A 27,093-nucleotide genomic window follows, 5' to 3' on the forward strand; every position below is an offset into this window, starting at 1 on the left:
CCTCACACAACAGTTCAGGCATTTTCTTGCTACCATTTCACGTTGGAAACACCAATTTTGAATGAGATGTATTTTTTCCGCCTTCTACCGTGGGGATAAAATATTCTGGAGGAGGCAGACATTTTTGCAAGGAATCTGCCCTCCCCCAAAAAAAATTGTCTCTGCCCATTAAAAAAAAGACCGAAGGGGGAAAAACAAAATAGCTGCTGAACAAAACTTTTTTTTTGCAAAAACTTAACACAAAAAGAGGAGAAAGAATTCAAATATCATCCCAAATCCACTGTGGACCTTCCTTTGCGGCCGAGGAAACAGCGGGAAGCTCGGTGGTAAACGTTAAGCACCCTTTGTAATTGTCGTTTTTCCTCACCTCCCCCACCCCATTATCACGAAGTCAATGGAAAAATAGTTTTTTTTTGCGTTACGGCGATATAAAATCCATTACCAAATGCAGGGCCTGTAGTAGCATGCCAGGGTGACTTTGGGACTGTTGGGGGGGGGGGGGGCAGGATGACGTAGAATTTATTGCCGAGATCAGGAAGCATTTCTATTGCTTGTGGTGTCGAGGGGGTAAGGAAAATGAGAAGATAGACTTTTTTATTTTTTTAAAAAAAAGTTTTAACACCAGCCAGCAATGTTCTCTTAAAATATGAACGGACGTCTACGCACAGCTGGACACTGAGGGCAGGACAGCAGGTTCTGGATGGGCAAGCCAACGTGTTTGGTAAATCCACCTGTTGCTCCTCGGGGGATTTTGGCGCCGGGGGGGGGGTGCAAAACCAAGGAAAAGGCAAGGAATTCCGCCCCCCCAACCCCTGAGTGTGGCAATGCTGGGCTCCTGTACCACTCACCCTACCGGTAGAAATCTGCAATGCTCCCCCGCACCCCCCCACCCCCCGAACTCAAGCGACTGACTCAGGAAGGGAGGCGAACTCCCGCTCCCCGCGACGCACGCACGGCATGGGGAGCGTGGGAGTCGGGCGCGGTCCGGGGACAGGTGGGGCGCGGCAGTCCCACACTTGACTGAAGCACCGAGCCTCAATTCACCTGCTGTTTGGGGGGGGGGGGGTAGTGAGAAGAGAAAAGGAGAGGGAGAGGAAGAAGGAAACAAAAAAGAAAAAAAATATATATATATAATTCTGCCTCAGACCCAGCCCCACCCACCCCTCCCCCAGGAAGGAGTTAGAACAGCGACAGTTTCCTCAGAGGAAAATTCTAGAACAGTCGACAGAACTACCGAACAAAGGGAGCAGGGTAGTGCCCCCCCCCCGGCCTCCTTCCACCCGGAAGCCGCCTTAGGCCCGCTCGCCGCGGATACGACGGGCCAGCTGGATGTCCTTGGGCATGATGGTGACTCGCTTGGCATGAATGGCGCACAGGTTGGTGTCCTCGAAGAGGCCTACCAAGTAGGCCTCGCTAGCTTCCTGTAGTGGGGGGGGTGGAGATAAAGAGATTATTCAGTAAGGGATCAGGGCGATGAAAATCAAACATGCAGATTACAAAATCCACTCCATCGCGTTTCCGATCGTAGCCCAACTCCGCACGTTGGCGGAAATGACTCCGAAACTGCGCAGCTCGGGCGGACGATGGTTGGGTTGGGCTGTTCTCCGACCTGGGGCGATCCGTTTTGCGAAAGCGTTTTGGTCACACCGTCGGCACGATGGTCACTTGATCCCCGAATGCGCTATCTACTTATCAATCAACTGACTGGTCGTCGTTGACGCGGCAGGGGGCGGGGAGGTTTCTCGTCGCCGACTGGTTACTCGGTGCGTCGTCTGGAATTTTACCCGCGTCAGAAAACCCTGCTCCAAGAGAATTCCCTTACAAGCCAACGCGGGCACAAGGCCGAGCGTTCGAGGTGAACAGCGCACAGGCGATCCCTTCTCGCATGGTGACAACACGCTCGCAGGTGGATCGCCAAGGTCAGAGAGCAACTCAACCCCACCTGCGTTGTGGTCCGACTCCAGGACGAGGTGGGCGAGAGGGCCCACATCTCCGCTGTATTTGTTGCGCATCAGGAAACGGCTTTAAAATTAGTCAAAAGACTCGCACCTCCAACCACCCTCGCATGAAGAGAATTCAAAGACTGACCACCCCTGAGAGAAAACATCTTAAATGAAGAGCACATTATTTTAAAAATTGCAGGACAACCCCCGAGGTCGTTTATGAAAGACTGCACAGCTTCTGACGCGGAAAATCTTGGGACCTGGGAGTACTGTGTTCAGTTCTGGTCGTCTCATTACAGGAAGGATGTGGGAGCTTTAGAGAGGGCGCAGAGGAGATTCACCAGGACGCTGCCTGGACTGGAGAGCGCGTCTTATGAGGAGAGGTTGAGCGAGCGAGGGCTTTTCCCTTTCGAGCGAAGGAAGATGAGGGATGACTCAGTAGAGGTGTACAAGATGAGAAGAGGTACAGGTCGAGTGGACAGCTGGAAACTTTTGCTCAGAGCAGAAGGGGACATAATTTTAAGGTGACTGGAGGAAAGACTGGTGTGTCCATTTGCCTGAAACACCCTGCCAGGGATAGTGGTTTAAGGAGATACATTAGGGACATTTAGAGACTCTGAGATCGCCATTATGTGCCATGTCGTATGACATCACCATCATGTGCCGTGTCGTATGACATCACCATCATGTGCTGTGTCGTATGACATCATCATCATGTGTCGTGTCGTATGACATCATCATCATGTGTCGTGTCATACGATGTGGGTGATCATGACCACGATTGTTCTTGGCAAATTTTTCTACAGAAGTGGTTTGCCATTGCCTTCTTTTGAGGTGTCTTTACAAGACTGGTGACCCCCCCAGCCATTATCAATACTCCTGAGAGATTGTCTGGCCTGGCGTCAGCGGTCGCATAACCAGGACTTGTGATCTGCACCGGCTACTCGTACGGCCATCCACCACCCTGCTGCCATATCTTCTCGTGACCCTGCTCGGTGGGGGCGGGGGTAGGCTAAGCAGGTGCTATACCTCGCCCAAGGATGACCTGCAGGCTAGCGGAGGGAAGGAGCATCTCACACCTCCTCTGGTTGAGACGTATCTGTACCCCATCACCCAAACTCTCTGACAGGCAAACCGATGAAAGGGATTTGTGTGGGACGGAAGGGTTAGATTGAACTTAAAAGGCTGATTTATACGTGTGTACTAGCTTACGCTGTAGCCTACGCAAGTGGGCTACGCCGTTGTGAGCATTTATACTTGTGCGTTGGTGTGTCTGCGTCGCTCTGCAATTCACCGCCAAAATGCTAGTTGGCGGTGGGGTTTCTATGCCACTGTGTTGAAACTCAACACGAAGAAACTCAAACTTCGAACAATGCCGACTGAAACTGAAGGAGGGTGAATTTTCTGTGCTCGTCCGGCCACGGAGAGACATGGACGAGGAAATGCATTTCAAATATTTTCGGATGTCGGCAGGTAGATTTGACGATTTGGTTCATCGTCTCCAACCATTTATTTCGCATCAGTGTACGCACAGTGACTGGCAATCACCATTCCAGTTTTAGCTTCAGGTGGAAGTCTAGCTACAAACTGGCGTCAAGCACGGGGTCCTCCATAATTTGAGATCTGTAAAGCTTTATGGAAAAGCATTGCAGCCAGAGTTCCTTCCCTGCCCTTCAGTCACCCAATGGGAAACTATCGCAGCGTAGGAGGAAATGCGAAGCTACCAAGCGGACCGATCACAGTTGTTTTGGTCTGTGTCGCCGCGACGTGTAGTTACATTTTGGGAGAGGTGCACGTTAGGCTACAGCGTAGGGTACGCCGTACCTACGACATACACTTAACGCACAAGTATAAATCAGCCTTTAATCAGAGGCGGCAAGAGAAAGTTGTCTCTCTGCCCACCACTCCCGGGCCGAGAGGACACACGAGAATCACACTTTCCCCCCCAGGTAACCTCTCAGCCGACAGAACGGGCCGCCCACGCAGGGCTTTTATTGCCTACCTGGAGGGCACCGATCGCCGCGCTCTGGAAGCGCAGGTCCGTCTTGAAGTCCTGGGCGATTTCGCGCACCAGGCGCTGGAAGGGCAGCTTGCGGATCAGCAGCTCGGTCGATTTCTGGTAGCGGCGGATCTCTCGCAAGGCCACGGTGCCTGGCCTGGAAAGGGGCGAGAAAAGATGAAGAGGGGTTTATGTTGCAAGCGTACGGGCAGCGTGCCTACAACTCACTCTGGAATGTGGGAGGAAGCCAGAGCACCCGGAGGAAACCCACACACAGTCACAGGAAGAACATACAAAATCCTTCGGAATCCAACCCTGACCAGCCCGATCACCTTGTTATTTCTGAATAAAAATACCCGCGATTCTGTGAGACCTTCGTATTTCGCTTTGGTACAGAGGGGCGGATTCCCCTCTTTAGAAAAATAACTCCTTATGAGTTATTCTCAAACTCTCCCTCATAAAGTAATGTAAACAAGGACTGTAGGCCCGGAGGCAGCCTGTCATGGGGTTGAAGGCCTGTCTGCACGAGTGGGTGGCTGGGTGGGAACCATGCCCTCCTTTACCGTCACGATGAGGCCTACCTCAAATTGGGGGAGCAACACCTCATTTGGGTAGCCTCCATCCTGATGGCACAAGCATCATCTTCTCCAACTTCTGGTACTTTCTACCCTCCCTCCCCCAGTTTTCCCACTCTGGCTCTGCTTTACCCTCTTCTTGTTAGCCCCTTTCTCCCACAGTCCACTCTCCTCTCCTATCAGATTCCTTCTTCTTCAGCCCCTCTACCTTCTCCACCTATCGCCTCCCAGCTTCTTATTTCACCCTCCTCCCCCACACATCTACCTACCTTCCAGTTTCTACTCTTATCCCCCACCCCCACGTCTTCCCCCTTCCTTTCCAGCCCCGATGAAGGGCCGCGGCCCAAAACGCCGACCGCTTATTCCCCTCAGCCGGACCTGCTAGGTTCCTCCAGCATTTTGTCTGTGTGTTGCTCGGGATTTCCAGCACCCACAGAATCCCTTGTGGATTTGTTTTGCCGTTGTGCTTGTTTTTTTTTCCCCAAATTATTGTTGTTGTTGCTGCTTGTGTTTCTTTCCTCCGTACGCTGAGGGCACAAGTTGGCACCGGAACGCGCGGCGACTCTGCAGGCCGCCCCCAGAACATCCACGAGCCTGTCGGCCATTAACACGAACTAGGCACGTTTCAATGTTCGTGTGACAAATAACTCTGAATTTGAATATTATCAGCTCTCGGGGCCGAATTCTATTAGCCAGGTGCTGGGGGATTTATGCAGCCTAATTTGCCTTAAGTCGGCAAACACCTCCTCCTCTGTAACCTGTACAGGGTCCATGACCTCGCTGGTGCTTTGCCTCGCCTCTACAGACTCCGCGTCAGTCTCGAGAGTACACACAGATGCAAAGATCTGCCCCATCTCTTTTGGCTCCACGCATGGATTAACATTCTGGTCTTCAAGAGGACTAACTTTGTTCTTTGAAATCCTCTTGCTCTGAACATATCTGTAGGGTTCTCCTTCACCTTGTCTGCTGGGGCAACCTCATGCTGCTCTTTAGCTCTCCTGATTTCTTTCTTAAGCATTCTCTTGCACTTTTTTATTCTATATAAGCTCCTCATCTGTTCCTCCCTGCCCCTACTGATGAAGTTTAAGGGAATGGGGGATTCTCAGATCCCTGTAAACAATGGATTAAGTACTGACTATGTCCGTGACTGCAGTGTGTTTGGATAATCTCTCACAGCTGCCTTCTTTGGAGCAAGATAAGGGTTAAAGTTCGCCCAAGATAAGGGTTAAAGTTCGCCCAGATCAACATGAGATGTCTCTGGGCTTTTCACACCTTTTGATTTTGACAAAAGCAGTACCTGATGGAAATTAGACAGAACATTCCTTTCTTAATTAAAGCACAAATTTGACGGATGTTCTTTATCTTTGTAATTAAGGTGGCTGCAGTGTCTAACAAATTGATTGTTCTTTGTATCAATAATCCATTGACTTGACCGGAATGGTTATCAAGCTGATTGTTCTTTTGTAGCGGTGGCCTTATAACTTCTGACAATTCTGACATCAGGCTGTGAACTTGTAGAACCGCTGGGGAGATGAGAAAGGGTCTCTCCCTGATGTCGGGTCCGAGTTCACTCGCCGGCTGAGCTCGAAGAAATAAACGGGTGAAAAGATAAGTAACGATCTTTTTGTGCTGTCGTTATGTGATCCAGCAAAGTTACGTTTACACTACCCGCTACGCACCTCCTTTCTTCACTCCATATTTCTTGAAAAACAAGGCTCCCCCAAACCTGTTATCTTTACCTTTTATTCTGACAGGCACGTACAAGCTTTGTACCCTCAAAAGTTCACTCTTGAAGGCCTCCCACTTACCAATTACACCTTTGCCAGAAAACAGCCACACTTGCCAGATCCTTCTTGATGCCATCAAAAGTGGCCTTCCCCCAATTTAGAATCTCAACCTGTGGACTAGACCTAACTATTTCCATATTTACTTTGAAACTAGTGGGATTATGATCAGTAAATGCAGTTTTTAAAAATTATTACAAATGTACTGCTGTCGTAAAACAACATATCTTACGACATATGGCAGTGATGCTAAATCTAATTCTGACTGCTTATATCATTTTTAATGAACTATTATGGACAAACAATAATTAACCATCCAAGTGACCAGGAGTTGGAAAGAGTTTGCTAAGATGTCACCAATTACAAAAAGGGTTGCAGTGTTTTGGATAAAAATGTCTGTTAATTTTCTTTGCAGCTTCGGAGGATTAATGGCGCCTAACGCCGTCTCCTTTGCTTGCAACTTTGGAAACAGCTCTATTTCCATATTTAACACCTGTATTTTCCCCTTTCAGGGTTCTTATGAAGATACTGACCTGGCACCCGCTCTCAGGGTTGGACGAATAGCCGCTGTTCGGCACGCCAAAGGTCTCGGCCTAAGAGCTCAGCTCGCCTTTGGAGGCCTGAGGTCCCGGGGCTCTGGAGACGGGCAGATCGGAGGTCGGTGTCCGGGCAGGAGATCGGTGTGTCGAGGGAGACGGAAGATCTAAGGCTGTGTGCCCGGAGGCCTGAGATCTTTGGGCACAGAGCTCGGGAAAAGCGACGCCACGGACTTTTAACATTGTACACCAGCGGGCTGTTTGTAATGTCTCCCCTCTTGCTGTGAAACGGAGGCACCTCTTTCTCCCTTATTAGGGAGAGAGAGAGAGCCTGGGGTATGTCCAACACCGGGTGAACAAGTAGTCTTTGGGGTAACTGCAAGTCTGTGTCTTTGTTGTTGCTTTGCTGCACACTTGAGTAATCAGCGGCGGGGGCTGATGTTTTTTTGCTGGCGGGGGATTGTTGCTTGCTGCCGCTTACACGCGAGAGGCAGAGGGAGCTGGGGGGGGCACTTTAGGGTTCTAACATATAACTGTCAATCATTCTTTGGGGGCACTTGTTTTTCGCAGATAGTTGTGAAGAAAAAGCATTTCAGGATGTATATTGTATACATTTCCCTGGTGTTAAATGTACCTTTGAAACCTTTAATTACCTGCTATCTACTTGTATACATGTAACAGTTTAGTATGTCCCCTAGTGGTCACAGTATGTAGGTGGAGTTGCTCAGTGAGTCCTCTGTTGGCCACAGTATGTACATGCAGGGGTGTGTGTGTGTGTGTGTGTGTGTGTGTGTGTGTGTGTGTGAGTGTGAGAGAGAGAGTGACAGTGACAGGGTGACAGAGAGAGAGAGAGAGTGACAGAGAGAGTGTGAGAGACTGAGCGAGTGTGAGACAGTGAGGAAGTGAGAGAGTGTAAGACAGTGAGAGAAAGTGTGTGACAGAGAGACACAGAGTGTGAGAGTGTGACAGAAAGTGTGAAAGACTGAGAAAGAGTGTGAGACAGTGAGACACAGAGTGTGAGAGAGAGTGGGTGTGAGTGAGAGAGAGAGAGAGATAGACAGAGAGAGAAAACAAACAATGGATTCAAAATTGTATCAAGACATTTTGCAGGAGAGTGTCAAGGTATTGGTCTGTCACCTGAAGCTTATGGAAGCTGGGTGAGGCAACAAAGCCAACACAAGAGTAAATCAACCCCAGAATGGTTGTCAGCAACAGAACGAAGAAAGTTTGTGTTTTGGAATGGCCAAGTCAGAGTCCAGACCTGAACCCAATTGAGATGCTGTGGCATAACCTGAAGAGGGCTGTTCTTGCAAGGTATCCCAGAAATACTGATGAACTGAAACGGCTTTGTGCAGAGGAATTGGTCTAAAATTCCTTCTTGCCATTGTGCAAGTCTGATCGGCAACTACAGGAAACGTTTGGTGGAGGTTATTGCGGCTGAAGGAGGTTCTATTAGTTATTAAATACAAGAGGCCACACACTTTTCCCCAGCCTGAACTGCAAATGATTAAACAATCTGTTCCACAAAGACTTGAAAAGTACAATTGTTTGTGTGTTATTAGTTTAGGCAGACTGTGTTCGTCGATTGTGACTTAGATGAAGATCAGACCACATTTTATGAGTAATTAATGCAGAAAATCAGGTTATTGCAAAGGGTTCACAAACATTTTTCTTGGAACAGTAGGTGCAGTTATTCAGTGTGCCCCCTGCCAACAGATCTTGGTACGATTCTGGAAAGTTCCAGAGGCTTCTCTGGTGCTGTATTCTTTGAGCAGGGAATATCTGATTAGTTGCGTCTTACCTACAAATTTGAATGGAATGTCTCCAATCTACAGAGTGTATATAGATATATATATATATATATACACACACATATACATACACACACATATATATATACACATACATATATACACATATATACATACACATACACACACATACATACATACACACATACATACACACACATACATACATATATACACACACATACATATATACACACACATACACATATATACACACACATACACACACACACATACACATATATACACACACATACACATATATACACACACATACATATATACACACAGATACACATATATACACACACATACACATATATACACACACATACACATATACACACACATACACATATATACACACACATACACATATATACACACATATACACACATACACACATATACACATACACACACATATACACATACACACACATATACACATACACACACATATATACATACACACACATAAATATATATAAAGATCACATGGCGACACCATCACTTTCTTCCCACCTTCACTTACTCAACATAAACGACCATTCAGTTTTCAATTTTCCTTGACGCTTAACAAAGCAGTCGTAAAACAACAAGTTTTGCATCTCTTCTGAAAGAAACTGGGATTAAAACATCAGAACCCAACAAGAGCTTCCCAGAAAGTCCGGGGGGGAGAACTGGCGGGCGCCCCTTTCCACTGCCCAGGGACCGCACCCGGCATGCCCCGAGGCTTAAAGCCGATCGCTGCCCCGTCTCCGACTCCGCACGAGTCTTACCTGTAGCGGTGAGGCTTCTTCACCCCGCCAGTGGACGGTGCACTTTTGCGGGCTGCTTTGGTGGCCAGCTGTTTACGTGGGGCTTTGCCACCTGTTGACTTACGGGCTGTCTGCTTGGTACGTGCCATATTCCACTTTCACTACCACCACACACCTTCCTGGGCACAAACGCAAGGGGGCAGAGTTTAACAAAAAAGTTCACCAAAGACAATACCCTTCTCCTTACCCCAATCTAAACTACTTTTTTAAAAAAAAACACTACTTTCTCAATCTTTTGATGTACACTCAGTGGCCACTTTATTAGGTACACCAGCTCGTTAATGCAAATATCTAATCAGCCAATCACCTGGCAGCAACTCCATGCATAAAAGCACGCCGGCACGGTCAAGAGGCTCAGCTGTTTTTCAGACCAAACGTCAGAAAGGGGGAAGAAATGTGCTGAGTGACTTTGACTGTGGACTGATTGCTGGTGCCAGATGGGGTGGTCTGAGTACCTCAGAAGCGGCTGACCTCCTGGGATTGCCAGCCTCCGTGGTCTCTGGAGTTCTCGACCGTTTCTACGCCGTGGACCCCTACCATTCAGCAAGGGGGCCGTGGATCCCAGGTTGGGAACCCCTGCTCTAGAGTTTACAGAGAACTATGTTTAAAAAAACACACACACACAAGAAATCCAGCGAGCAGCAGCTCTGAGGGCAAAAATGCCTGTTTAACGAGAGAGGTCAGAGGTGAAAGGCCAGACTGGTTCAAGCTGACAGGGAGGCGACAGTAACTCCAATAATCCCACGTTTGTGTACAGAAAAGCATCCCTGAATGTAAACCACATCTGAACCTTGAATTGGAGACTTTATTAGCTACAGGAGGCAAGTTTCTTCATGATTGACTGTACACAGTGCTTCTGCCACAAAACCACAAATTTCACGATGTGTGCCGGGGGTATTAAACCCGACTCTTATTCTGAAGCAGGCTCTCGTTCCACTCCCCTGCCTTGCGAAAACAGGAGACACAGGCAGAGGCACCCACTGACAGAAGCCAGAAACCAGGCCCGGTTTAGAGAGCTATCTCGATCTCTTCACGGGCCGAAGGGCCTGTACTGTTTGACGTTCTTGTGTCCCCCCATGTCGGTCAAGCAGCTCGGTGGCAAGGAGACCTGGCTTCGATGCGGACCTCCGTGGTCTGGTACAGCGATTCGAAATAGGGCAAACTTCCCCCCCACCTCCAGTGTCCCCAATCTACCTCTGGAAGCAAAACTTACCGTCGGCTTTAAAAAAAAACAAACACAGACTTGCGAGTCCCTTCCAGAATTAGTTCTGCTGAATTGGTAAAATTCATCGCCTTGCACATCGAGGCAGTTTAAGAAAATTGCTGTCTAAACAGCGGTTGGATCTCAGAGGATTTTTAATTTTAAAAAATTCACGTACAAGACTTTGACATCACCGGTCAGGCCTGTGATTTATTGCCCTTGAACGCTGCGGCAAGGGGCCAACTGGATTACTGTGGGTCTGGGTTCACCTGTGAGCACAGAGCAGCTGACAACTGAAGATATGCACAAATCAGAATCAGGGTGAATAACACCGGCAAACGCAGTTAGATCTGCTGCTTTGTGGCGGTCGTACAACGTACAGTGAGGTGATGCATTTTGGAAGGACAAACCAGAAGGCTGAGTACAGGATTAATGGTCGGTTACTTAAGAGCGTGGATGAACAGAGGGACCTTGGGGTTCAAATCCATCCCTCAAGGTCGCTGCACAGGTTGATAGGATAGTTAAGAAGGCCTATGGGATGCTAGGCTTCATTAATAGGGGGATTGAGTGCAAGAGTAGAGAGGCCATGTTGCAAAACTCAACAAATCTCTGACGAGACCGTTTGTTTGATGATGAACTTCAATAAAAAAATAAATTACAAAAAAAAAAAATAGTGTGTTCAGTTCTGGTCACCTCATTATAGGAAGGATGTGGAAGCTATGGGGAGGGTGCAGAGGAGATTTACTTGTTTCCCAGGGCACGAGTAGCAAACACCAGAGGGCATATGCACAAATTTAAGGGAGGGAAGTTTAGGGGACACATCGGGAGTAAGTTTGATTGATTGATTGATTGATTAATTAATTAATTACACAGAGGGTTGTGGGTGCCTGGAATGACTTGCCAGGGATGGTGGTGGAGGCTAAAGCATTAGGGATATTTAAAAGCCTCTTGGACAGGCGCATAGATGAAAGAAAAATAGGGGGTTACGGGGTAGTGTGGGTTTAGTACTTTTTTTTAAAAAAGGAATATATGGGTCAGCACAATATTGAGGGCCGAAGGGCCTGCACTGTGCTGTAGTATTCTAGCGTCTAGTATAATAGTTGTAAAAAGAAAAAATCAGAAAAAGAATTGGGTTTATCATCACCGGCATGCGACGTGAAATTTGTTAACTTAGCAGCAGCAGTTTAATGCAATACATAATCTAGCAGATAGGGAGAAAAAAAGTAAAAATAAATAAAATAAAACATAATAAATAAACGAGTAAATCAGTTACATATATTGAATAGGTTATTTAAAAAGTGTGCAAAATAGAAATACTGTATATTTAAAAAGTGAGGTAGTGTCCAAAGATTCAATGTCCATTTAGGAATCGGATGGCAGAGGGGAAGAAGCTGTTCCTGAATCGTTGAGTGTGTGTCTTCAGGCTTCTGTATCTCCTTCCTGATGGTAACAATGAGAAGGGGGAATGACCTGGGTGGTGGGAGCCCTTAATGATGGACGCTGTCTATTTTGAGGCATCACGGAATGTCTTCACAACCTGTACGTTTCGTAATCAGTACCAACATACATATTCTGGAAATTCACGCAACACTTGTAGGCTGCCCCCTGCACGTCCCCGTGTGCGTGGGTTGTTAACGCATTTTACACGCTCCCGTTTCGATGTCCACAGGGCGGCGCGGTGCTTAACAGTACCGGCGACCCGGGTTCAAATCCCGCCACCCGTCCACGAGGAGTTTGCATGCTCTCCCCGCGACCGTGTGGGTTTCCTCCCGCAGACCAAAGACGTACCGGCTGGCAGGTTAATTGTTGTAAATTGCCCCGTGATTAGGCAAGGGTTAAAAAAAATCTAAACCAGAAATTATCGAGTCACATAGAACCTTACAGCACAGGCCCTCGGGCCTACAATATTTGTGCTGAGCCTTCATCCCACTCTAAGATCAATAGAACCCTTCCCTCCCACGTAGCCCTCCATTTCTCGGAGTCGTGGACGAATAACATGCCAAAAGTGTCCGGCAGAAAAGAGTAGCCATTCAGGGTCCCCCGTTAATCCTGCACCTTTGCCCCACGTTAACCCAGTGCCCTCACGTGGTCGCTTAGCAACCATGGGAGGATAGGGCGCACCCTTTCTGAAGACCCACTATCCTTTCTCGGGCAAAAGTGTCTTACTTCTGGGCGAGGGCCGATGTTGGAAAGACCGTGGAAAGGCCAGAACAAAATATAGTACAGAAACAGGCCCTTCGGCCTATCTGTTCCATGCTGTGCACAGCATCCTCCCCGCTGGGCCCAGCTGCCTGTGTTCTTCTTCATGCCGTGCTGTGGTTATACCTCCTTCCTAAATCTTGTTATTTATTTATTGAGTAACCGCGCGGAATAGGCCCCTCTCGTGACCAGCAATCCCCCGACTTAACCCTGGCCTAAACACGGGACCTACGTCTTTGGATTGTGGGAGGAAACCCACGCAGTCACGGAGAGAGCATTCAAACTCAGCGGCGTGCAAATCCGAGGTGGTCTCGACCACCTCCCCCAACCCCGGCAGCTCCCTCCAGGAATTCATCGCCCTCCGTGTCAAGTTACCTCGCGGGCCCCCTCCACATCTCCCACACGGCAGTGCGGCGGCTCGCACCAACGCCCTGCGGCACAGGCGACCCAGGGTTCAATTCCCGCCGCTGCCTGCAAGCAGTTTGCGGGCTACCTCCGGGTGCCCTGGTCTCCTCCCGTGCGAACAAAGATCGACAAACATCCAACGTTCAAAAGATGATGAATCTTGCAAATACAAAGTCGCAGATGCCCGGAGTGGTGGTAAAGGCATTAGAGGCTTTTAACAGACGTTTGGATAGGAAGGATATGGACACGGTGTAGGCAGGAGGGATTAGTGCTTGGGTAGTTTTTATTTTTTTTTAAAAAGCTGGTCCAGCACAATGTTGTGGGCCGAATGGCCTGATTCAGTGCTGAACTCTTTTAAAGCTACTGGCCCTTCCTACCTCCGATCCCTGAATGAGGACCGGTTTGTGGGACATCTAAAATTAGACACTTTTAGGTGATGCAACCAGCTGATTATTTTTATAAAGCAATCTAAACAGACGTTGTGTCTCACACAAACTGTGCCCAACTGCTGGGAGATAGGATATCCTGCACCACGGGACTCCACCAAACTGCAGGCGGCGCCTGGCGGAAGGGCCTCGGCCCGAAACGTCGCCTCTTTATTCCTCACCACAGATGCCGCCCGGCCTGCCGAGTTCCTCCAGCATTTTGTGCGCATCACTGGCAGTGACGGGACACGGAAACGCGACGACGCCGGGAGGCCCAAGATGGCCGCTGCCCACAGGCAGAGCGAGCGGCTTAAACTCCTCCCGGGCCTTAGTCAGCCGAGACCACTGGTCACAAGCCACAAGCCACGCAGTGGTTTCAGTTCCATCACGGAGAACACCTGCTGTTTCTAGAATGTTCCATTAAATACCACAGTAGTGCTGGAAAAAAATAAAGATCGAAAAAGGGCACCGCTGATGCCGTCTGGAATGAACCATGGGAGAAAGTAACTAACCCCCAGAGATTTTAACACCACCCCTCCCCAAACCATCCTCTACCTGCTCGTGTTAAGCCTCAAGTCTTCCTAAACCACAACATTTAATAGACAAGCAATTTTCATTAATTAAGTAGCCTGCGGCCTACTAACCCATGGAGACTTGAACACTGAGTCCAAACTCCTCCCTCAAAACCGAGAGACAAGTCGGTGACAGGCAAAAACAAAATGTGTCGACTAATTAGTGCCCTTGTGTCAAATACTCAACCGGTTGGGAGGAGGGACGTCTGCCAGCTTTTCTCCTGACTCGAAGCCCCAGACGAAAAAAAAATAAAGAGATTAAATTAACAGCTCCCCTTCCCTTGGGGACAGACCCGATGGCACAATGCCCCTGGGGACAGGCATCCCATCTCGGCGCCCGTTCACGCCGGGGAGCAAAACGGCGTCAAGGCTGCCCGCTGCAACCTCGGAAGCCGATTACAACGAGGCAGGGCCCTGGGCAACACCGAGGGGGGAGTTTTATTCAGCACACGTGCATTGAAGCTCACAGCGAAGCACGCCGCCTGCGTCAAGCCAAATTAGCGGCGCGTCGCCAGGCTTCCAGAGCATGCCCAGAACTCTGGGATGTGGGATGTAGGGGTTTGTTGTTCTTGCCATTTGAACAATTTGTCCCCTCCCACCCCATTTGGGTGTGGGTGATGTTTTTCTTTGAACAGATTCCTTGGTGTTTCTTTGTTTCGTAGCTGCTGTCTGTGGAGGAGACAAATCTCAAGATGTATACTGCACACATACTCTGATCACAAATGAACTTTTGATGGGTTAGACCTTGGCAGGAGCAGCTTTGGCAGTCTTTACAGGGGGCTTAGTGAGTTTGAGCTTGGGGAGATCACCAAGCACACCCACACTCCTTAGAGGCCTCTAACCTGGCCAAGGCAAACGGTAATAAGCCAACATCTCACTCTACAGCCGAAAGCTCGCAGCAACACCTCGGGAGGGCCGCGCGGTCGAAAGAGCCGACCGAGCTGAGATCCCCAACGTGGAACAGAATCAGGTTTAATATTGCCGTCATCTCCCGTGAAATTTAAAAACCAGGAGGCCTGCAGACGCCGGAAATCCAGAGCAACACACACAGAACGCTGGGGGAGCTCAGGTCGGGCAGCATCTGCGGAAATTATAATAAACAGTTGACGCTTCGGGCTGAGACTCTGGAAAGGGAGGGGGGGAAACGCCAAAATAAAAAGGTGAAGGGGGAGGTGGGGTGGGAAAGAGGTGATAGGTGAAGCCAGGCGGGTGGGAAAGGTAAAGGGCTGGAGGCAGGAACCTGATAGGAGGGGAGAGTGGACCATAGGAGAAAGGGAAGAAGGAGGGGACCCAGAGGCAGGTGAGAAGAGTTAAAAGGCCAGAGTGGGGAATAGAAGAAAAGGGAAGGGGGAGGGAAAAAAATTTACCTCAAAATTTATTTGGTGGCAGCCACATAGTGCAGAACAGGAAGAAATTACTACAAGTTACAAAAAATATATAAAATAAAGAGTGCAAAAAAATTGGATTGTACCTATTAATGTGGCCACGGCTGACAGGGCCTTTCAGCCACATTTTTATCCCCCTCTAATCTCTCATTTCATCTACAGTGAGGACAGGGGCACTGCTCTGTTCACATTCCACACCCAACAGCTCATCCTCTATCACTTCCATCTATCTCGGCGAAATATTCCGTAATCGGCGAGCCCTGGAGCGCGTGGGGGCCTGATGTGAGTGGGCCTGAGAGTCCAGGGCCTAGGTCTGGAGGCCCAGAGTGGCTAGTGCTGTTCTGCTGGGCATTGTGGGTATGCTGCACGGGCGCCGGATCCCGTGGCGTTCCGGGGTGGGGGGGGGGGGGGGTGCGGAAATCGCATCGTCGGCCAGCCGAGGGGTCAACACCAAAGGTTGGAGCCCGAGTGTCAACTGGAATTCCGGCAGACAAACCTGGAGACCCAGAGGCCTATGGCCTACCTGTGTGTGCATGGGCGCACACGTGTGGAGGGGAGAAAATGGGCTCGTTCCGCTGAACACGGAGGCCACACTTGTGGGCTGCCCTGCCCCCCCTGTGAACTCAAACACCTTTTGCCACGTTTCAAAGCGCAGTTTCTAAGAAACTGCGACCGTCCCTGGCAAGGGTTGTATACATACCTCGATAATTAACGTATTTCGAAGTTCGAACTTTGAATGTGAATGCTCGCATGAAAATGAATCTCGGCAGAGCAGCGTGAATGATAACACACTTTGACAATAAATGCATCTTGACCTTTAAATTTTCAAGAGAGTAGCAATAATGTAGTAGGATTTCCGTGAGAGTAATTGCGGATAACAGTGAAGTTTCAGTAACTGTTTGCAGAGCGTCATGATAAGGGCAGTTACAGAAAACTGACACTCCTGATTCGGAGAAATTGGCTTCTCAGGAACTGCCTGCGTTCAATACAAAGTTCAAAGAACAGTCATTATTAAAGTGTGTATAAATTATACAACCTTGAGATTCGCCTCATTATAGACAGCTTCAAAACAAGAAACACGAAAGAACCCAATTTTTTTTTTTTTTAAAAGACCAACGCCCAAAAATAAATTGTGCAAACAACACACATAAAAGTGGCTGGTGAACGCAGCAGGCCAGGCAGCGTCTCTTGGAAGAGGTACAGTGGACGTTTCAGGCCGAGACCCTTCGTCAGGACAACAGCAAACAACAGCATTCAGAACTGAATTGAATCCACAGACATAAAGCACAGAGCAGTTGCAGAAGGCCACAGCCTCAGTTCAGAGCAGAGCAGATCTATAATTTCAGATAACCAGCCGTTCCTGTTTGTGACAGGAAGTGCCAGCTCCGGTACAAGACCACGCGGCAAGAACATCAACTCAAGTCCGCGCCCCCCCCGCCCCCATCCACAGATGTCACCCGATCGGGAGTACTTCCAGAATGTTCTTTTATTTCGGATTTCCTGTCATGGCCGGCTTCTCCTTCCCTCTCTCTCTCTCCGACTATCCCAATTAATGGATGTCCACTCCTCCACACGCACATCAGGCATCATTAATTAGGTGGAAAAGAAAGCAAGCATGCCCCCCCCATGGAAAACCTTGCTTTCCACGTCGGTCACTCTCTTTCCCGGTGGCAAAGCATTTTAACTCCTGTTCCAACATGTCCGTCCGTGGCCTCCTCTTGTGCCACGATGAGGCCACCCTCGGGGTGGAGGAGCAACACCTTATATTCCGTCTGGGTAGCCTCCAACCTGATGGCATGAACATCGATTTCTCCTTCCGGTAAAAAAAATTCCAAGCCTCTCCCCTCTTCTCACCGTCCTATCACCTCCCCCCGGTGCCCCTCCTCCTTCCCTTTCTCCTATCAGATTCCAAAATGCCAGAGGGACTCAGCAGGCCAGGCAGCACCTACGGAAATGAACAGGCAGCTGGCGTTTCGGGCTGAGATCTTTCAACAGGACTGAGAAGGACGGGGGAAGGTGCAGGATTGGAAACATGGGGAGAGGGGAAGGAGGCCAAGCTGGAAGGTGATGGGTGAAGCCCGGTGGGTGGGAAAGGTCAAGGGCTGGAGAGGAAGGAATCTGATCGGAGAGGAGAGTGGACCATAGGAGAAAGGGAGGGATGAGGGGACCCAGGAAGAGATGATAGGAATGGTTGGAGAGTGGGGAGGGGGAAAAAAAAAGCAGTCTGACGCCAACGCAGCGCGCCCTCAACTCGCCAACCCTAACTTGCACGTCTTCGGACAGTGGGAGGGAGCTGGAGCACCCCATCATGGGGAGAACGTCGAGGGGGCAGCGGGAATCTAACCCCAAACAGCGACCGGCCCGCACAGTGGGCCTTGGCTAGCCTGCTGAACAGCCGTCACGGGTGGGCGGGAATCGGACCCGCAACCGACGATGGTGGTAACACCTGCACTACCGTGGCACCCGTATGGAGGTGCAGAGACTACAACCAAGCGGATCCAGCAGACAATAAAGATATATCGGCTTCCTTTACAGAAGAGCACAGCTTGATCGACTAGCGTCAGGGCCATGGAGAATTACAGCGTAGAAACAGGCCTTTTGGCCGGTCTAGTCTGAGCCTACTCCCATCGGGGCCACAACCCTACCATCCATGCACCGATCCAAACTTCTCTTGAAACCTTTGAGATCGAGCTCGCACCACTTGCGCCGGCAGCTCGTTCCAAACTCTCACCACCCTCGGAGTGAAGTAGTTCCCCCCGAAACTTCTCACCTTTCACCCTTAACCCATGACCTCTGGTTGTAGTCCCGCCCAACCTCGGTTGTAAAAGCCTGCTTGCATTTACCCTATCTATACCCCTCATAATTTTGTATACCTCTGTCAAATCTCCCCTCAATATTCTACATCCCAAGGAATAAAGTTCTAACCTGTTCAATCTTTCCTTATAACTCAGGCAACATCCCGGTATCCGTACTCTTTCAACCTTGTTTACATCTTTCCTGTGGGTTGATAAAACTGCACACAATACTCCAAATTATACAACTTCAACATAACATCCCATCTCCTGCACTCAGTACATTGATTTATGAAGGCCAAAAGCTTTCTGTACGACCCCATGCACTGCGCCACCACTTGCAACGAATTCTGGACCTGTATTCCCAGATCCCTTCGTTCTACCACACACTTCTCAGTGCCCGACCGTTCACTGTGTAAGAACTACCCTGGCTGGTCCTACCAAAGTGCAACACCTCACACTTGTCTGCATTAAATTCCATCTGCCCACGTCTACACAAATTTCATGTTCTTCTCCCAAGGTCTCACCGACTTCCTCCATTTCCTGTTGCTTGGGACCGTCTACGCCAGTCATTTCATCTACCAAGTTTATTGTCATTTTTACTAGATACATGCACACCGTCAAACGGGGCAATGTTTCTCCGGACCAGGGTGTAAAGCACAGTAGTACACGCAACAACTTTAGGAAGGCAAGGATAAAGCCTACAGATAAATTACGCCTAAATTAACAAAGTAAAGTGCATAAATTAAACATCATTTCAGGTACAGAACAGGTCAACCGGTGACACTTCAAATGTGATGCGGCAGGGAGTTCAGAATCCTAACAGCCTGAGGGAAGAAACTGTTGCCCATCCTGACTGTTCTTATCTTTATGCATCGGAGTCTTCTGCCTGATAAAGTAAAGGCATCCGTTAGTCTTGCGAGACCATGGACCTGCGCCTGGAAAGTCTTCACTCTCCAGGGCGCAGGCCTGGGCAAGGTTGTGTGGAAGACTGGCAGTTGCCCATGCTGCAAGTCTCCCCTCTCCGTGACACCAATGTTGTCCAAGGGAAGGGCATTAGGACCCACACAGCTTGGCACCAGTGTTGTCGCAGAGCAATGTGTGGTTAAGTGCCTTGCTCAAGGACACAACACGCTGCCTCAGCTGGGGCTCGAACTCACGACCTTCAGGCCGCTAGTCCAATGCCTTAACCACTTGGCCACGTGCCACACCTGCCTGATGGTAGAAAGTCAAAGAGGATGCTGGATGGATGGGTGGGATCCTTGATAACACTAAGGGCCCTGCGTACGCAGTGCTCCTGATTAATGTCCCCGATGGACGGTAGGGAGACCCCTATGATCCTCTTGGCCGTTCTCACAGTCCTTTGTAGGGACTTCCGGTCCGATGCTCGGCTGCTCCCAGACCAGATGGAAATGCAACTTGTCAGGACGCCCTCAATGGTGCTCCTGTACAGATTGGTTAAGATGGGGGAAATGGGGTGAAAGAGAGCCTCGCTTGCTCAATCTCCTCAGGAAGTGGAGGTACTTCTTGTTCAGGGAGGTGGCGTTGAGGGACCAGGTGACGTGAGCTCCCAGGAATTTGGTGCGCCTAGCTCTCTCTCATTCAGCACACCTCTGAAGACGGAAAGGCGGAGCAGGTTCGACCAGCCGAGGGGGCCCCCAAGTCAGCCTCGACGCTCTGTGGCCCTCACGTTGGAGGAGACACCCAGGGTCGCGAGGGGAGCCTGCAAAACTCCGCGCGGACAGCTCCGGAGGCCAGGATCGACCCCCGGGTCACCAGAGCTGCTCAGTGCACTGACGTCAAGAGAGGTTTGAAGCAAATCCAGCCTCGCTCACCTCCAAGAGGACGGCGACCCTCTCGTTCGGTTTGGAGGCTCGCAAGAGCTGCGTTGGCTGGAGTCAGGGGCTTTGTGCTTTGGCCCTTGGTCGGGTCACCCAAGCCAAACAGGTCAAAGGGTAGAGGCCAGACTGAGAATGGTCATACCGGTCCTCCAGGTTCGGTGGGGGGGGGGGGGATTCAGCTCAGGACGGGTCAAACACAAAATTGTTACGGAAACAGCAACGAAGAATCCTTCTGCATCGGAATGCGACGGTATTCCTGAGTTTTCACCCGGGACTCGCGTGACTGACAGTAGCGAAACTACTGACACGATGAAGGAAGCCAAAGATGGAGGACCTTCATTGCCGCCCCAAACGCCAGCGGGGTAACGGGCAGTAAGCAGGGGGCTTTACATGATTATCTGAATCTAAACCCTCATGGCCACGGTGGGACTCAAACACTTGCCTCCCCCCGATCCCCAGCTGTAATTTTGTGCGCCTTTTCCGGCCCCCACCCCAAGAAACCATATTTCCTCTTTCCCAACTTTGGGTCCATGCACCCCCCCCCCCACCCCTGGTTAATGGTAGAGGTCCATGGAATTTTAAAAAAAGGTGTAGAACGCCTGTTATACAAGGACGTCACCAAAATTCGAGGACTTTCGGTCGCGGAGAGATCAGAGAGTCTGAATTTATCCTCCTTGGAGGGCAGGAAAGGTGACCTGATAGATCAGGGATTCCCAACCCCTTTTCTTTATGCTGCGGACCCCTGCCATTATCCGAGGGGGTCCGCGCATCCCAGGATGGGATAGGCGGAAGGTAGAAGATTCCAAGCAGCCAAAATATCCCCCTCAACGGCACACACAGAACACTGGAGGAACTCAGCGGGTCGGGCAACATCTACGGGAAGAGAGTTAACAGTCAACATTTCAGGCCGAGACTCGTCGTTGGGACTGGGGGAAGAGAAAAAGGTGAGAGTTCAGAGAAAGAAGGTGGGGGGTGGAGAGGGGGCCAGAGGAGGAAGTAGTACAAGATAGTAGGTGATAGGTGGAACCAGGAGAGGGGGAGCGAGGGGTGGGGGTGAAGGAAAGAGCTGGGAAGTTGATTGGTGAAAGAGATAAAGGGCTGGAGAAGTGGGGGGAATCTGATAGGACGGTGTAGAAGACGGTAGGGAAAAGGGGCGAGGAGCACCCGAGGAAGGTGATGGGCAGGAAAGGAGACAGGGTGAGGGTGGGGGAGAATGGGAATGGGGGAATGGTGCAGGAGAGGGGTGGAAGTCTGAGAATCGACGTCCATGCCATCAGGCTGGAGGCTACCCAGATGGAATATAAGGTGTTGCCCCCCCCAACCTGAATATGGCCTCATTGTGGTAGCAGGAGGCCGTGGACCAACATGTCGGAATGGGAATTTCTAAACCCCTCCCCCCACTCTGAGGTTGGGGTAACAAAAAAAAAACAAGGGGGGGTCATAGAGACAGGAATATTGAAAGAGATTTTCTCTTTTAGAAACGTAGAAAATAGGCGCAGGAGTAGGCCATTCGGCCCTTCAAGCCTGCACTGCCATTCAGTATGATCATGGCTGATCATCCAACTCAGAACCCTGTACCTGCCTTCTCTCCATACCCCCTCATCCCTTTAGCCACAAAGGCCATATCTAACTCCCTCTTAAATATAGCCAGTGAACTGGCCTCAACTGTTTCCTGTGGCAGAGAATTCCACAGATTCACCACTCTTTGTGTGAAGAAGTTTTTCCTCATCTCGGTCCTAAAAGGCTTCCCCTTTATCATCAAACTGTGACCCCTTGTTCTGGACTTCCCCAACATTGGGAACAATCTTTCTGCATCTAGTCTGTCCAACCCCTTTAGAATTTTGTACGTTTCAATAAGATCTCCCCTCAATCTTCTAAATTCCAGCGAGTATAAGCCTAGTCGATCCAGTCTTTCTTCATATGAAAGTCCTGCCATCCCAGGAATCAATCTGGTGAACCTTCTTTGTACTCCCTCTATGGCAAGGATGTCTTTCCTCAGATTAGGGGACCAAAACTGCACACAATACTCCAGGTGTGGTCTCACCAAGGCCTTGTACAACTTTCAGAAAATACCGGAACACACTGCCAGAAGTGAAATCGGATACAACCAGCACCCACAGGTTATCGGGAGCAGGGAGAAAGGCAGGAGGATGGGGTCGAGAGGGAAGATAAAGTAGCCAGAACAGACTGGATGGGCCGAATGCACACAAGCCAGAGGAGGGCAGAATTAGGCCATTCGGCCCATTGGGTCTGTTCTGCCATTCCATCAGGGACGATTTAGTTTCCCTCTCAGCCTCATTCTCCTGCCTTCCTAACTTTGACCTCCATCTTAAATATGATTTGGCCTCAACAACCCGTCTGCTAATTCTGCTCCTGCGTGTTCAGGAGGGACTTGGACAAACCCAGGCAAGGCAAAGAGAGATACTGCTCCAATGCGCGGGGGGGGAGGGGAACGAGGGACGAGCGTAGGCGGGCAAGAGCATTCAGCACGGACGGACCCCCATCTCCACACCTCTGCGTTCAGAGATCTCCCAGGTGAAAAATTAGGTCCTCTGAACTCACCGGGCTTTAGCGTGGAACAAACGGCAATAAAATAAATCCTCGCCACTACCGTCAGGCGGGGGGGGTACCACAGCACCAGGTTCAGGAACAATACAACCTGCAGACCTCAGAACCGTGGATAACTTCGCTCACCACGACGCCAACCCAGTTCCACAATCTACAGACGCACACACCTGGTGACTTGGCCCCCACAGCCATCCATGGCAATCAACTCCACCCTCTGGCTCGAGAAATTACCCTCCTCATCAGACATCCTTTTATTCTGAGGCTGTGCCCCCTGGTCCTCGACCCTCGGAGATCTCCTCTCCTCGGCCACACCACTTCGTTCTAATGTGCTGTGTCGCAAGACGCGGGCGATCAAGGTCTTGACCGTGACCGCTCTTGGCAAAAACATTCTCCACTGGGGGGGGGGGGGGGGAGAGAGAGTTTGCCATTACCTTCGTCTGGGCAGTGTGCCCAGACAAGACGGGTGATCCTCAGCCGTTATCAATGTTCTTCAGAGATTGTCTGGCCTGGCGTCAGTAGTCGCATAACCAGGACTCGTGATCTGCACCGGCTGCTCGTACGACCGTCCACCATCTGCTCCCACAGCTTCAAGTGAGCCTGATCGGGGGGGGGGGCTAAGCAAGTGCTACACCTTGCCCCAGGGTGACCTGCAGGCTGGCAGAGGGAAGGAGCTCCTTACACCTCCTTTGGTAGAGACGCATCTCCACCCTGCACTCCCCCCCAATCTAATCCTTTCAATATTTGATAGGTTTCAAAGGGTAACTACCACAGAAGACAAATTTGAGATAGACAAAGTCCTCAAGAAATGTGGGGAGAATGCAAAAATAGGGTACAGACAGATATTAAGCTTGTTGTTGTTTGTCCATTGTTGTCGATGAGGACCTTGAGACCATTAATCATGATGATGGTGTCGAGACTGGCGCGTGATTTGGATTTAAGTGAGGGAGAGTCAGCCTCACTCTCTCTTCCCAATTCCCATCTGGATCCGGTGGCAAGACAGAGTCTAGATGGCTGGAGATGGGACTAGGCGCAGTGGATGACCAGGACGTCTTCTGTGTCTTGTCCTGCTCTACGCGTTCCACGACGCTTGCAGAGACCGCCTTCTTGACGGTTGGACCTTCCGTTAGTCTCGTCCGCTCAATCTGCCGGAGTCTGTCTTCACATGCTGGGATAGACAACTCCCTATCTCACCGAGGGTTTGAGACCCGTCGGCTACCCTCACCTGGTTTAGCCGACTTGTCGAAGCCGTTGCCCGGGGTGTGGCCGCTGTCGCATGCAAACAGCTACGGGGAGCCACAGGTGAGAGCTGAGTGCCAGGTGGGGACCAAAGGTGGACTAACCGCCTCGAAAAGGATGAGACATGTTCCCCCACCAGAGGCGCTACCCCTCCCTGACACCCCATTCACCTATTAACTATTAATAAATCAAGCTACGGTAATTTTTGAATGGTGGAACAGGCTCGAAGGGCCAAATGGCCTACACCTTTATCCCCACCCCTCCCCTATGTATAATGGGGAGGTAGCTTTATTCTGTCCCTGCCCTGGGAGGGTGAAGAGGAACAATGTGGAGAGGCTGCTCCCACTCTCCCGGTTAGACAGCCCGCGCCACCGCCAACCCCGCCCCCCCCGGGTAAGCCGAATGCCCACCCCTGCCCCTTCAATGGCCCAGCTGCCACGACCAAGGTTAATCCGCTCCCCCACCTCCCACCCCACTGGACCGAGGAGAGGCCCGGCTCCCCTTCTCAAGCCGGTGACGGGGAGGGCGTACCGGAGCGAGGCGGATCAGCCTGTCGAGTGGTGCAGCAGCCTTGCGCCCGGCGCCAGGAAGACCGGGGGACCGACCGCGGGCTTCGGGGCCGGCGGAGGAAGCGCACACCAGTCCTTATCAGCGGGGGTGGTCAGCAGATTCCAGTTCCTGGGTGCCAACATCTCTGAGGATCTCCACCGGGCAATTACAAAGGAGGCAGGACAGCGGCCATATTTCAATAGGAGTTCCAGTAGATTCAGAATGTCATCAAGGACACTCTCAATTGTACCCTGGTATTGGGGGGGGGGGAGATAGGAAAAGGCGGAAGGGGGGTTGAAAACTCATCCTGGGCACCAGCCACCCCCACCCCCACAGTCCAGGACATCGTCAAAAGGAGGTATCCAATATCAAGGACCCCCTCCCCACCACCCTCTTCTCATTGCTACCATCGGGGGCCTGAAGGCACACACTCAACGATTCGGGAACAGCTTCGTCCCCTCTGCCATCCAATTTCTGAATGGACATCGAACCCATGAACTCGTTAAAAAAAAATCCAGTTTGCGCTACTTTAGAAATATATTTCCTATCACAGACTGCAGTGGAGGTCAAGTTCAAGGCGGAAGTTGGTAAGTTTCCTGATCGGTCAGGGCGTCAAAGAATACGGCGAGAAAGCAGGTGTACGGGGTTGCGTGGGGTCTGGGATCCGCCACGCAGGAGCAGGCTCGATGGGCTGAATGGCCTAATTCTGCCCCAATCTCTTACGGTCTTATCGCAACTTGCAGTTTTAAAACTGATGCATTGCAACATAATTGCCGCCAGAAAAAGGCAACTATTTGCACGGCATGTGCCAGTGATTCTGAGAGGCAACAGGGACAGGCAGGAAAACTTGAGAACAAGGGTTTCCCGCTCAGAGAATCTGCATCCCGACGTTCAGCCCCCCTCAATAGTTCCATCTCCCCCACCCCACCTGGGACGGGGTCGCCCAAAACGACCCACTTCCTCAAACTATCTCGCAACGAAATCGGGGAAGTTTTTTTTTAAAAAAAAGAGATAACACGAGCGACAAACGCGGTAGAAAGTTTAAAATATTAGCATTAAAAATCGATAGCTGAGTATTTGAGCAGGAACTAGCGAATGCATCTTCCTTCGGAAGTCATGCTCTGAAAAAGCCCACGAACGCCACGAGTCAACACCCCCCACCCCCAAAACGGGTTTGCCCCCCTCCCCACCAACAGGAATAAAATTTGAGCCCCCCCCCTTTTCCCGTTCAGGTGAAGTTGAAGTTTACTTTTTTTAAAAAAAACACGCGCCGTTTGCACGCACCACGTGGGGGAGGATAAGCGATCAGCAAAACAGCAATAAATACAAAAACAAGAATTTTAAAAACTCCCCCCTCCCCGTAAGAAAAGCACCCCGCAAGAAAATACATTGGTGTAAACCGCGACAGCAGACAAACTTCAATAAGGCGCGGAAAAAATGCACTCAGATACACCGCGTCTTAAAACACCCGATAATTAATATTCTTTTCCACAAAACGCACACAAACAACAGGCAAACCTTTCTGGAGTGAATCTAATCTAATCCCGCGCCGATATAAAAGCGTCTTCAGCCTTTTATTCTTTAAAAGCCGAGGGAGCGCAAAACAAAAACACAAACACAAACATGGACTCCGATCTCTCCTCCGGACGAAGTCGTTGGTTTCTATTATTTTAAAAGCGGTTCCAAATTCTGGCGTTCAAAACCGACAAGGAAGGAGGAAGAGGTAAGGCTTGTCTTTTTTAAAAAAAATAAAAGTACTTGGGGGGGACCAAAAAGCGCGAAGTCAGGACGCACAGACAGAGGCAGACCCCGTCTTCCAGGACAAATTTTCTCCCCCCTGTTCTCTCACGTTTTCTGGAGGATTATGTGACAGACTCTCTCTCTCTCTCACACACACACACACACACAAAAGGACAAAATGGTGATCGAATCTAAACCCCTCCACAGCTCAGACACCAAAGCACCGAGACAGTAACGTGCGTTTAAACAACTACCAAGCTCCCAGTAGGTTCAAGAGCCACGCTCGATAAACAGGAAAGAAGGGGGGGAGGGAGAAACAAAATGTATCAGTTCGACTCGACACTATTTAACGAAATGTAACGAATTATTTTTTTGATTCCATTTGGCCACGCGTAGAAACAAGAAGCGTTCAATGTAATCTTCCACACAGCGCAATAATAAAAAAAACATTTCCCGCAAGGTGATAAAAACCCAGAGGCTCAACTCTCACAAAAAGGCCACCCCCCCCTCCCCGGACGTTCACGGTGAAATGTGAGGGGAGGGGGGGATTAAAATCGATTTGGAGGGTCGACACTCACCTCCCTCGCCGCTGGATCTCCCTTGTCACAGTTTCCCCCTCAATCGCTACATACACAATGGCAACGTTCTGCCGTCTCCCAGCGACCCACTCGCTACACGGCCGGACCAATCGGCGCCCCCGCCGGGTGGGCG

General features: G+C 50.2%; 1 protein-coding gene across 2 annotated transcripts; it reads right to left on the bottom strand.

Moving 5' to 3' along the window:
* Positions 1-305: 305 nt before the first annotated feature.
* Positions 306-27,093, bottom strand: LOC134339552 (histone H3.3A). Of its 2 annotated transcripts, none has more exons than XM_063036175.1 (4): positions 26,961-27,093; positions 9,431-9,588; positions 3,946-4,099; positions 306-1,421 (listed from the first exon to the last, which is right to left on the bottom strand). In XM_063036175.1, exons 2-4 carry the CDS (start codon positions 9,556-9,558, stop codon positions 1,293-1,295), a joined length of 411 nt encoding a protein of 136 aa, XP_062892245.1. In that variant the 5' UTR covers positions 9,559-9,588; positions 26,961-27,093; the 3' UTR covers positions 306-1,292. The 2 variants fall into 2 exon arrangements, with proteins under 2 accessions (XP_062892245.1, XP_062892246.1); XM_063036176.1 differs by having other exon boundaries at positions 9,431-9,584; positions 26,961-27,034.

The sequence above is a fragment of the Mobula hypostoma genome, chromosome 30, assembly GCF_963921235.1.
Source record: "Mobula hypostoma chromosome 30, sMobHyp1.1, whole genome shotgun sequence".
Lineage (NCBI taxonomy): Eukaryota > Metazoa > Chordata > Chondrichthyes > Myliobatiformes > Myliobatidae > Mobula > Mobula hypostoma.

Coding starts and splice junctions, on each gene's coding strand:
- LOC134339552 (XM_063036175.1), bottom strand. CDS start 9,558: ATGGCACGTACCAAGCAGACAGCCCGTAAGTCAACAGGTGGCAAAGCC. Junction 4,100..9,430: donor AAGAAGCCTCACCGCTACAG/GTAAGACTCGTG, acceptor GCCCCTTTCCAG/GCCAGGCACCGTGGCCTTGC. Junction 1,422..3,945: donor CGGCGATCGGTGCCCTCCAG/GTAGGCAATAAA, acceptor CCCCCACTACAG/GAAGCTAGCGAGGCCTACTT.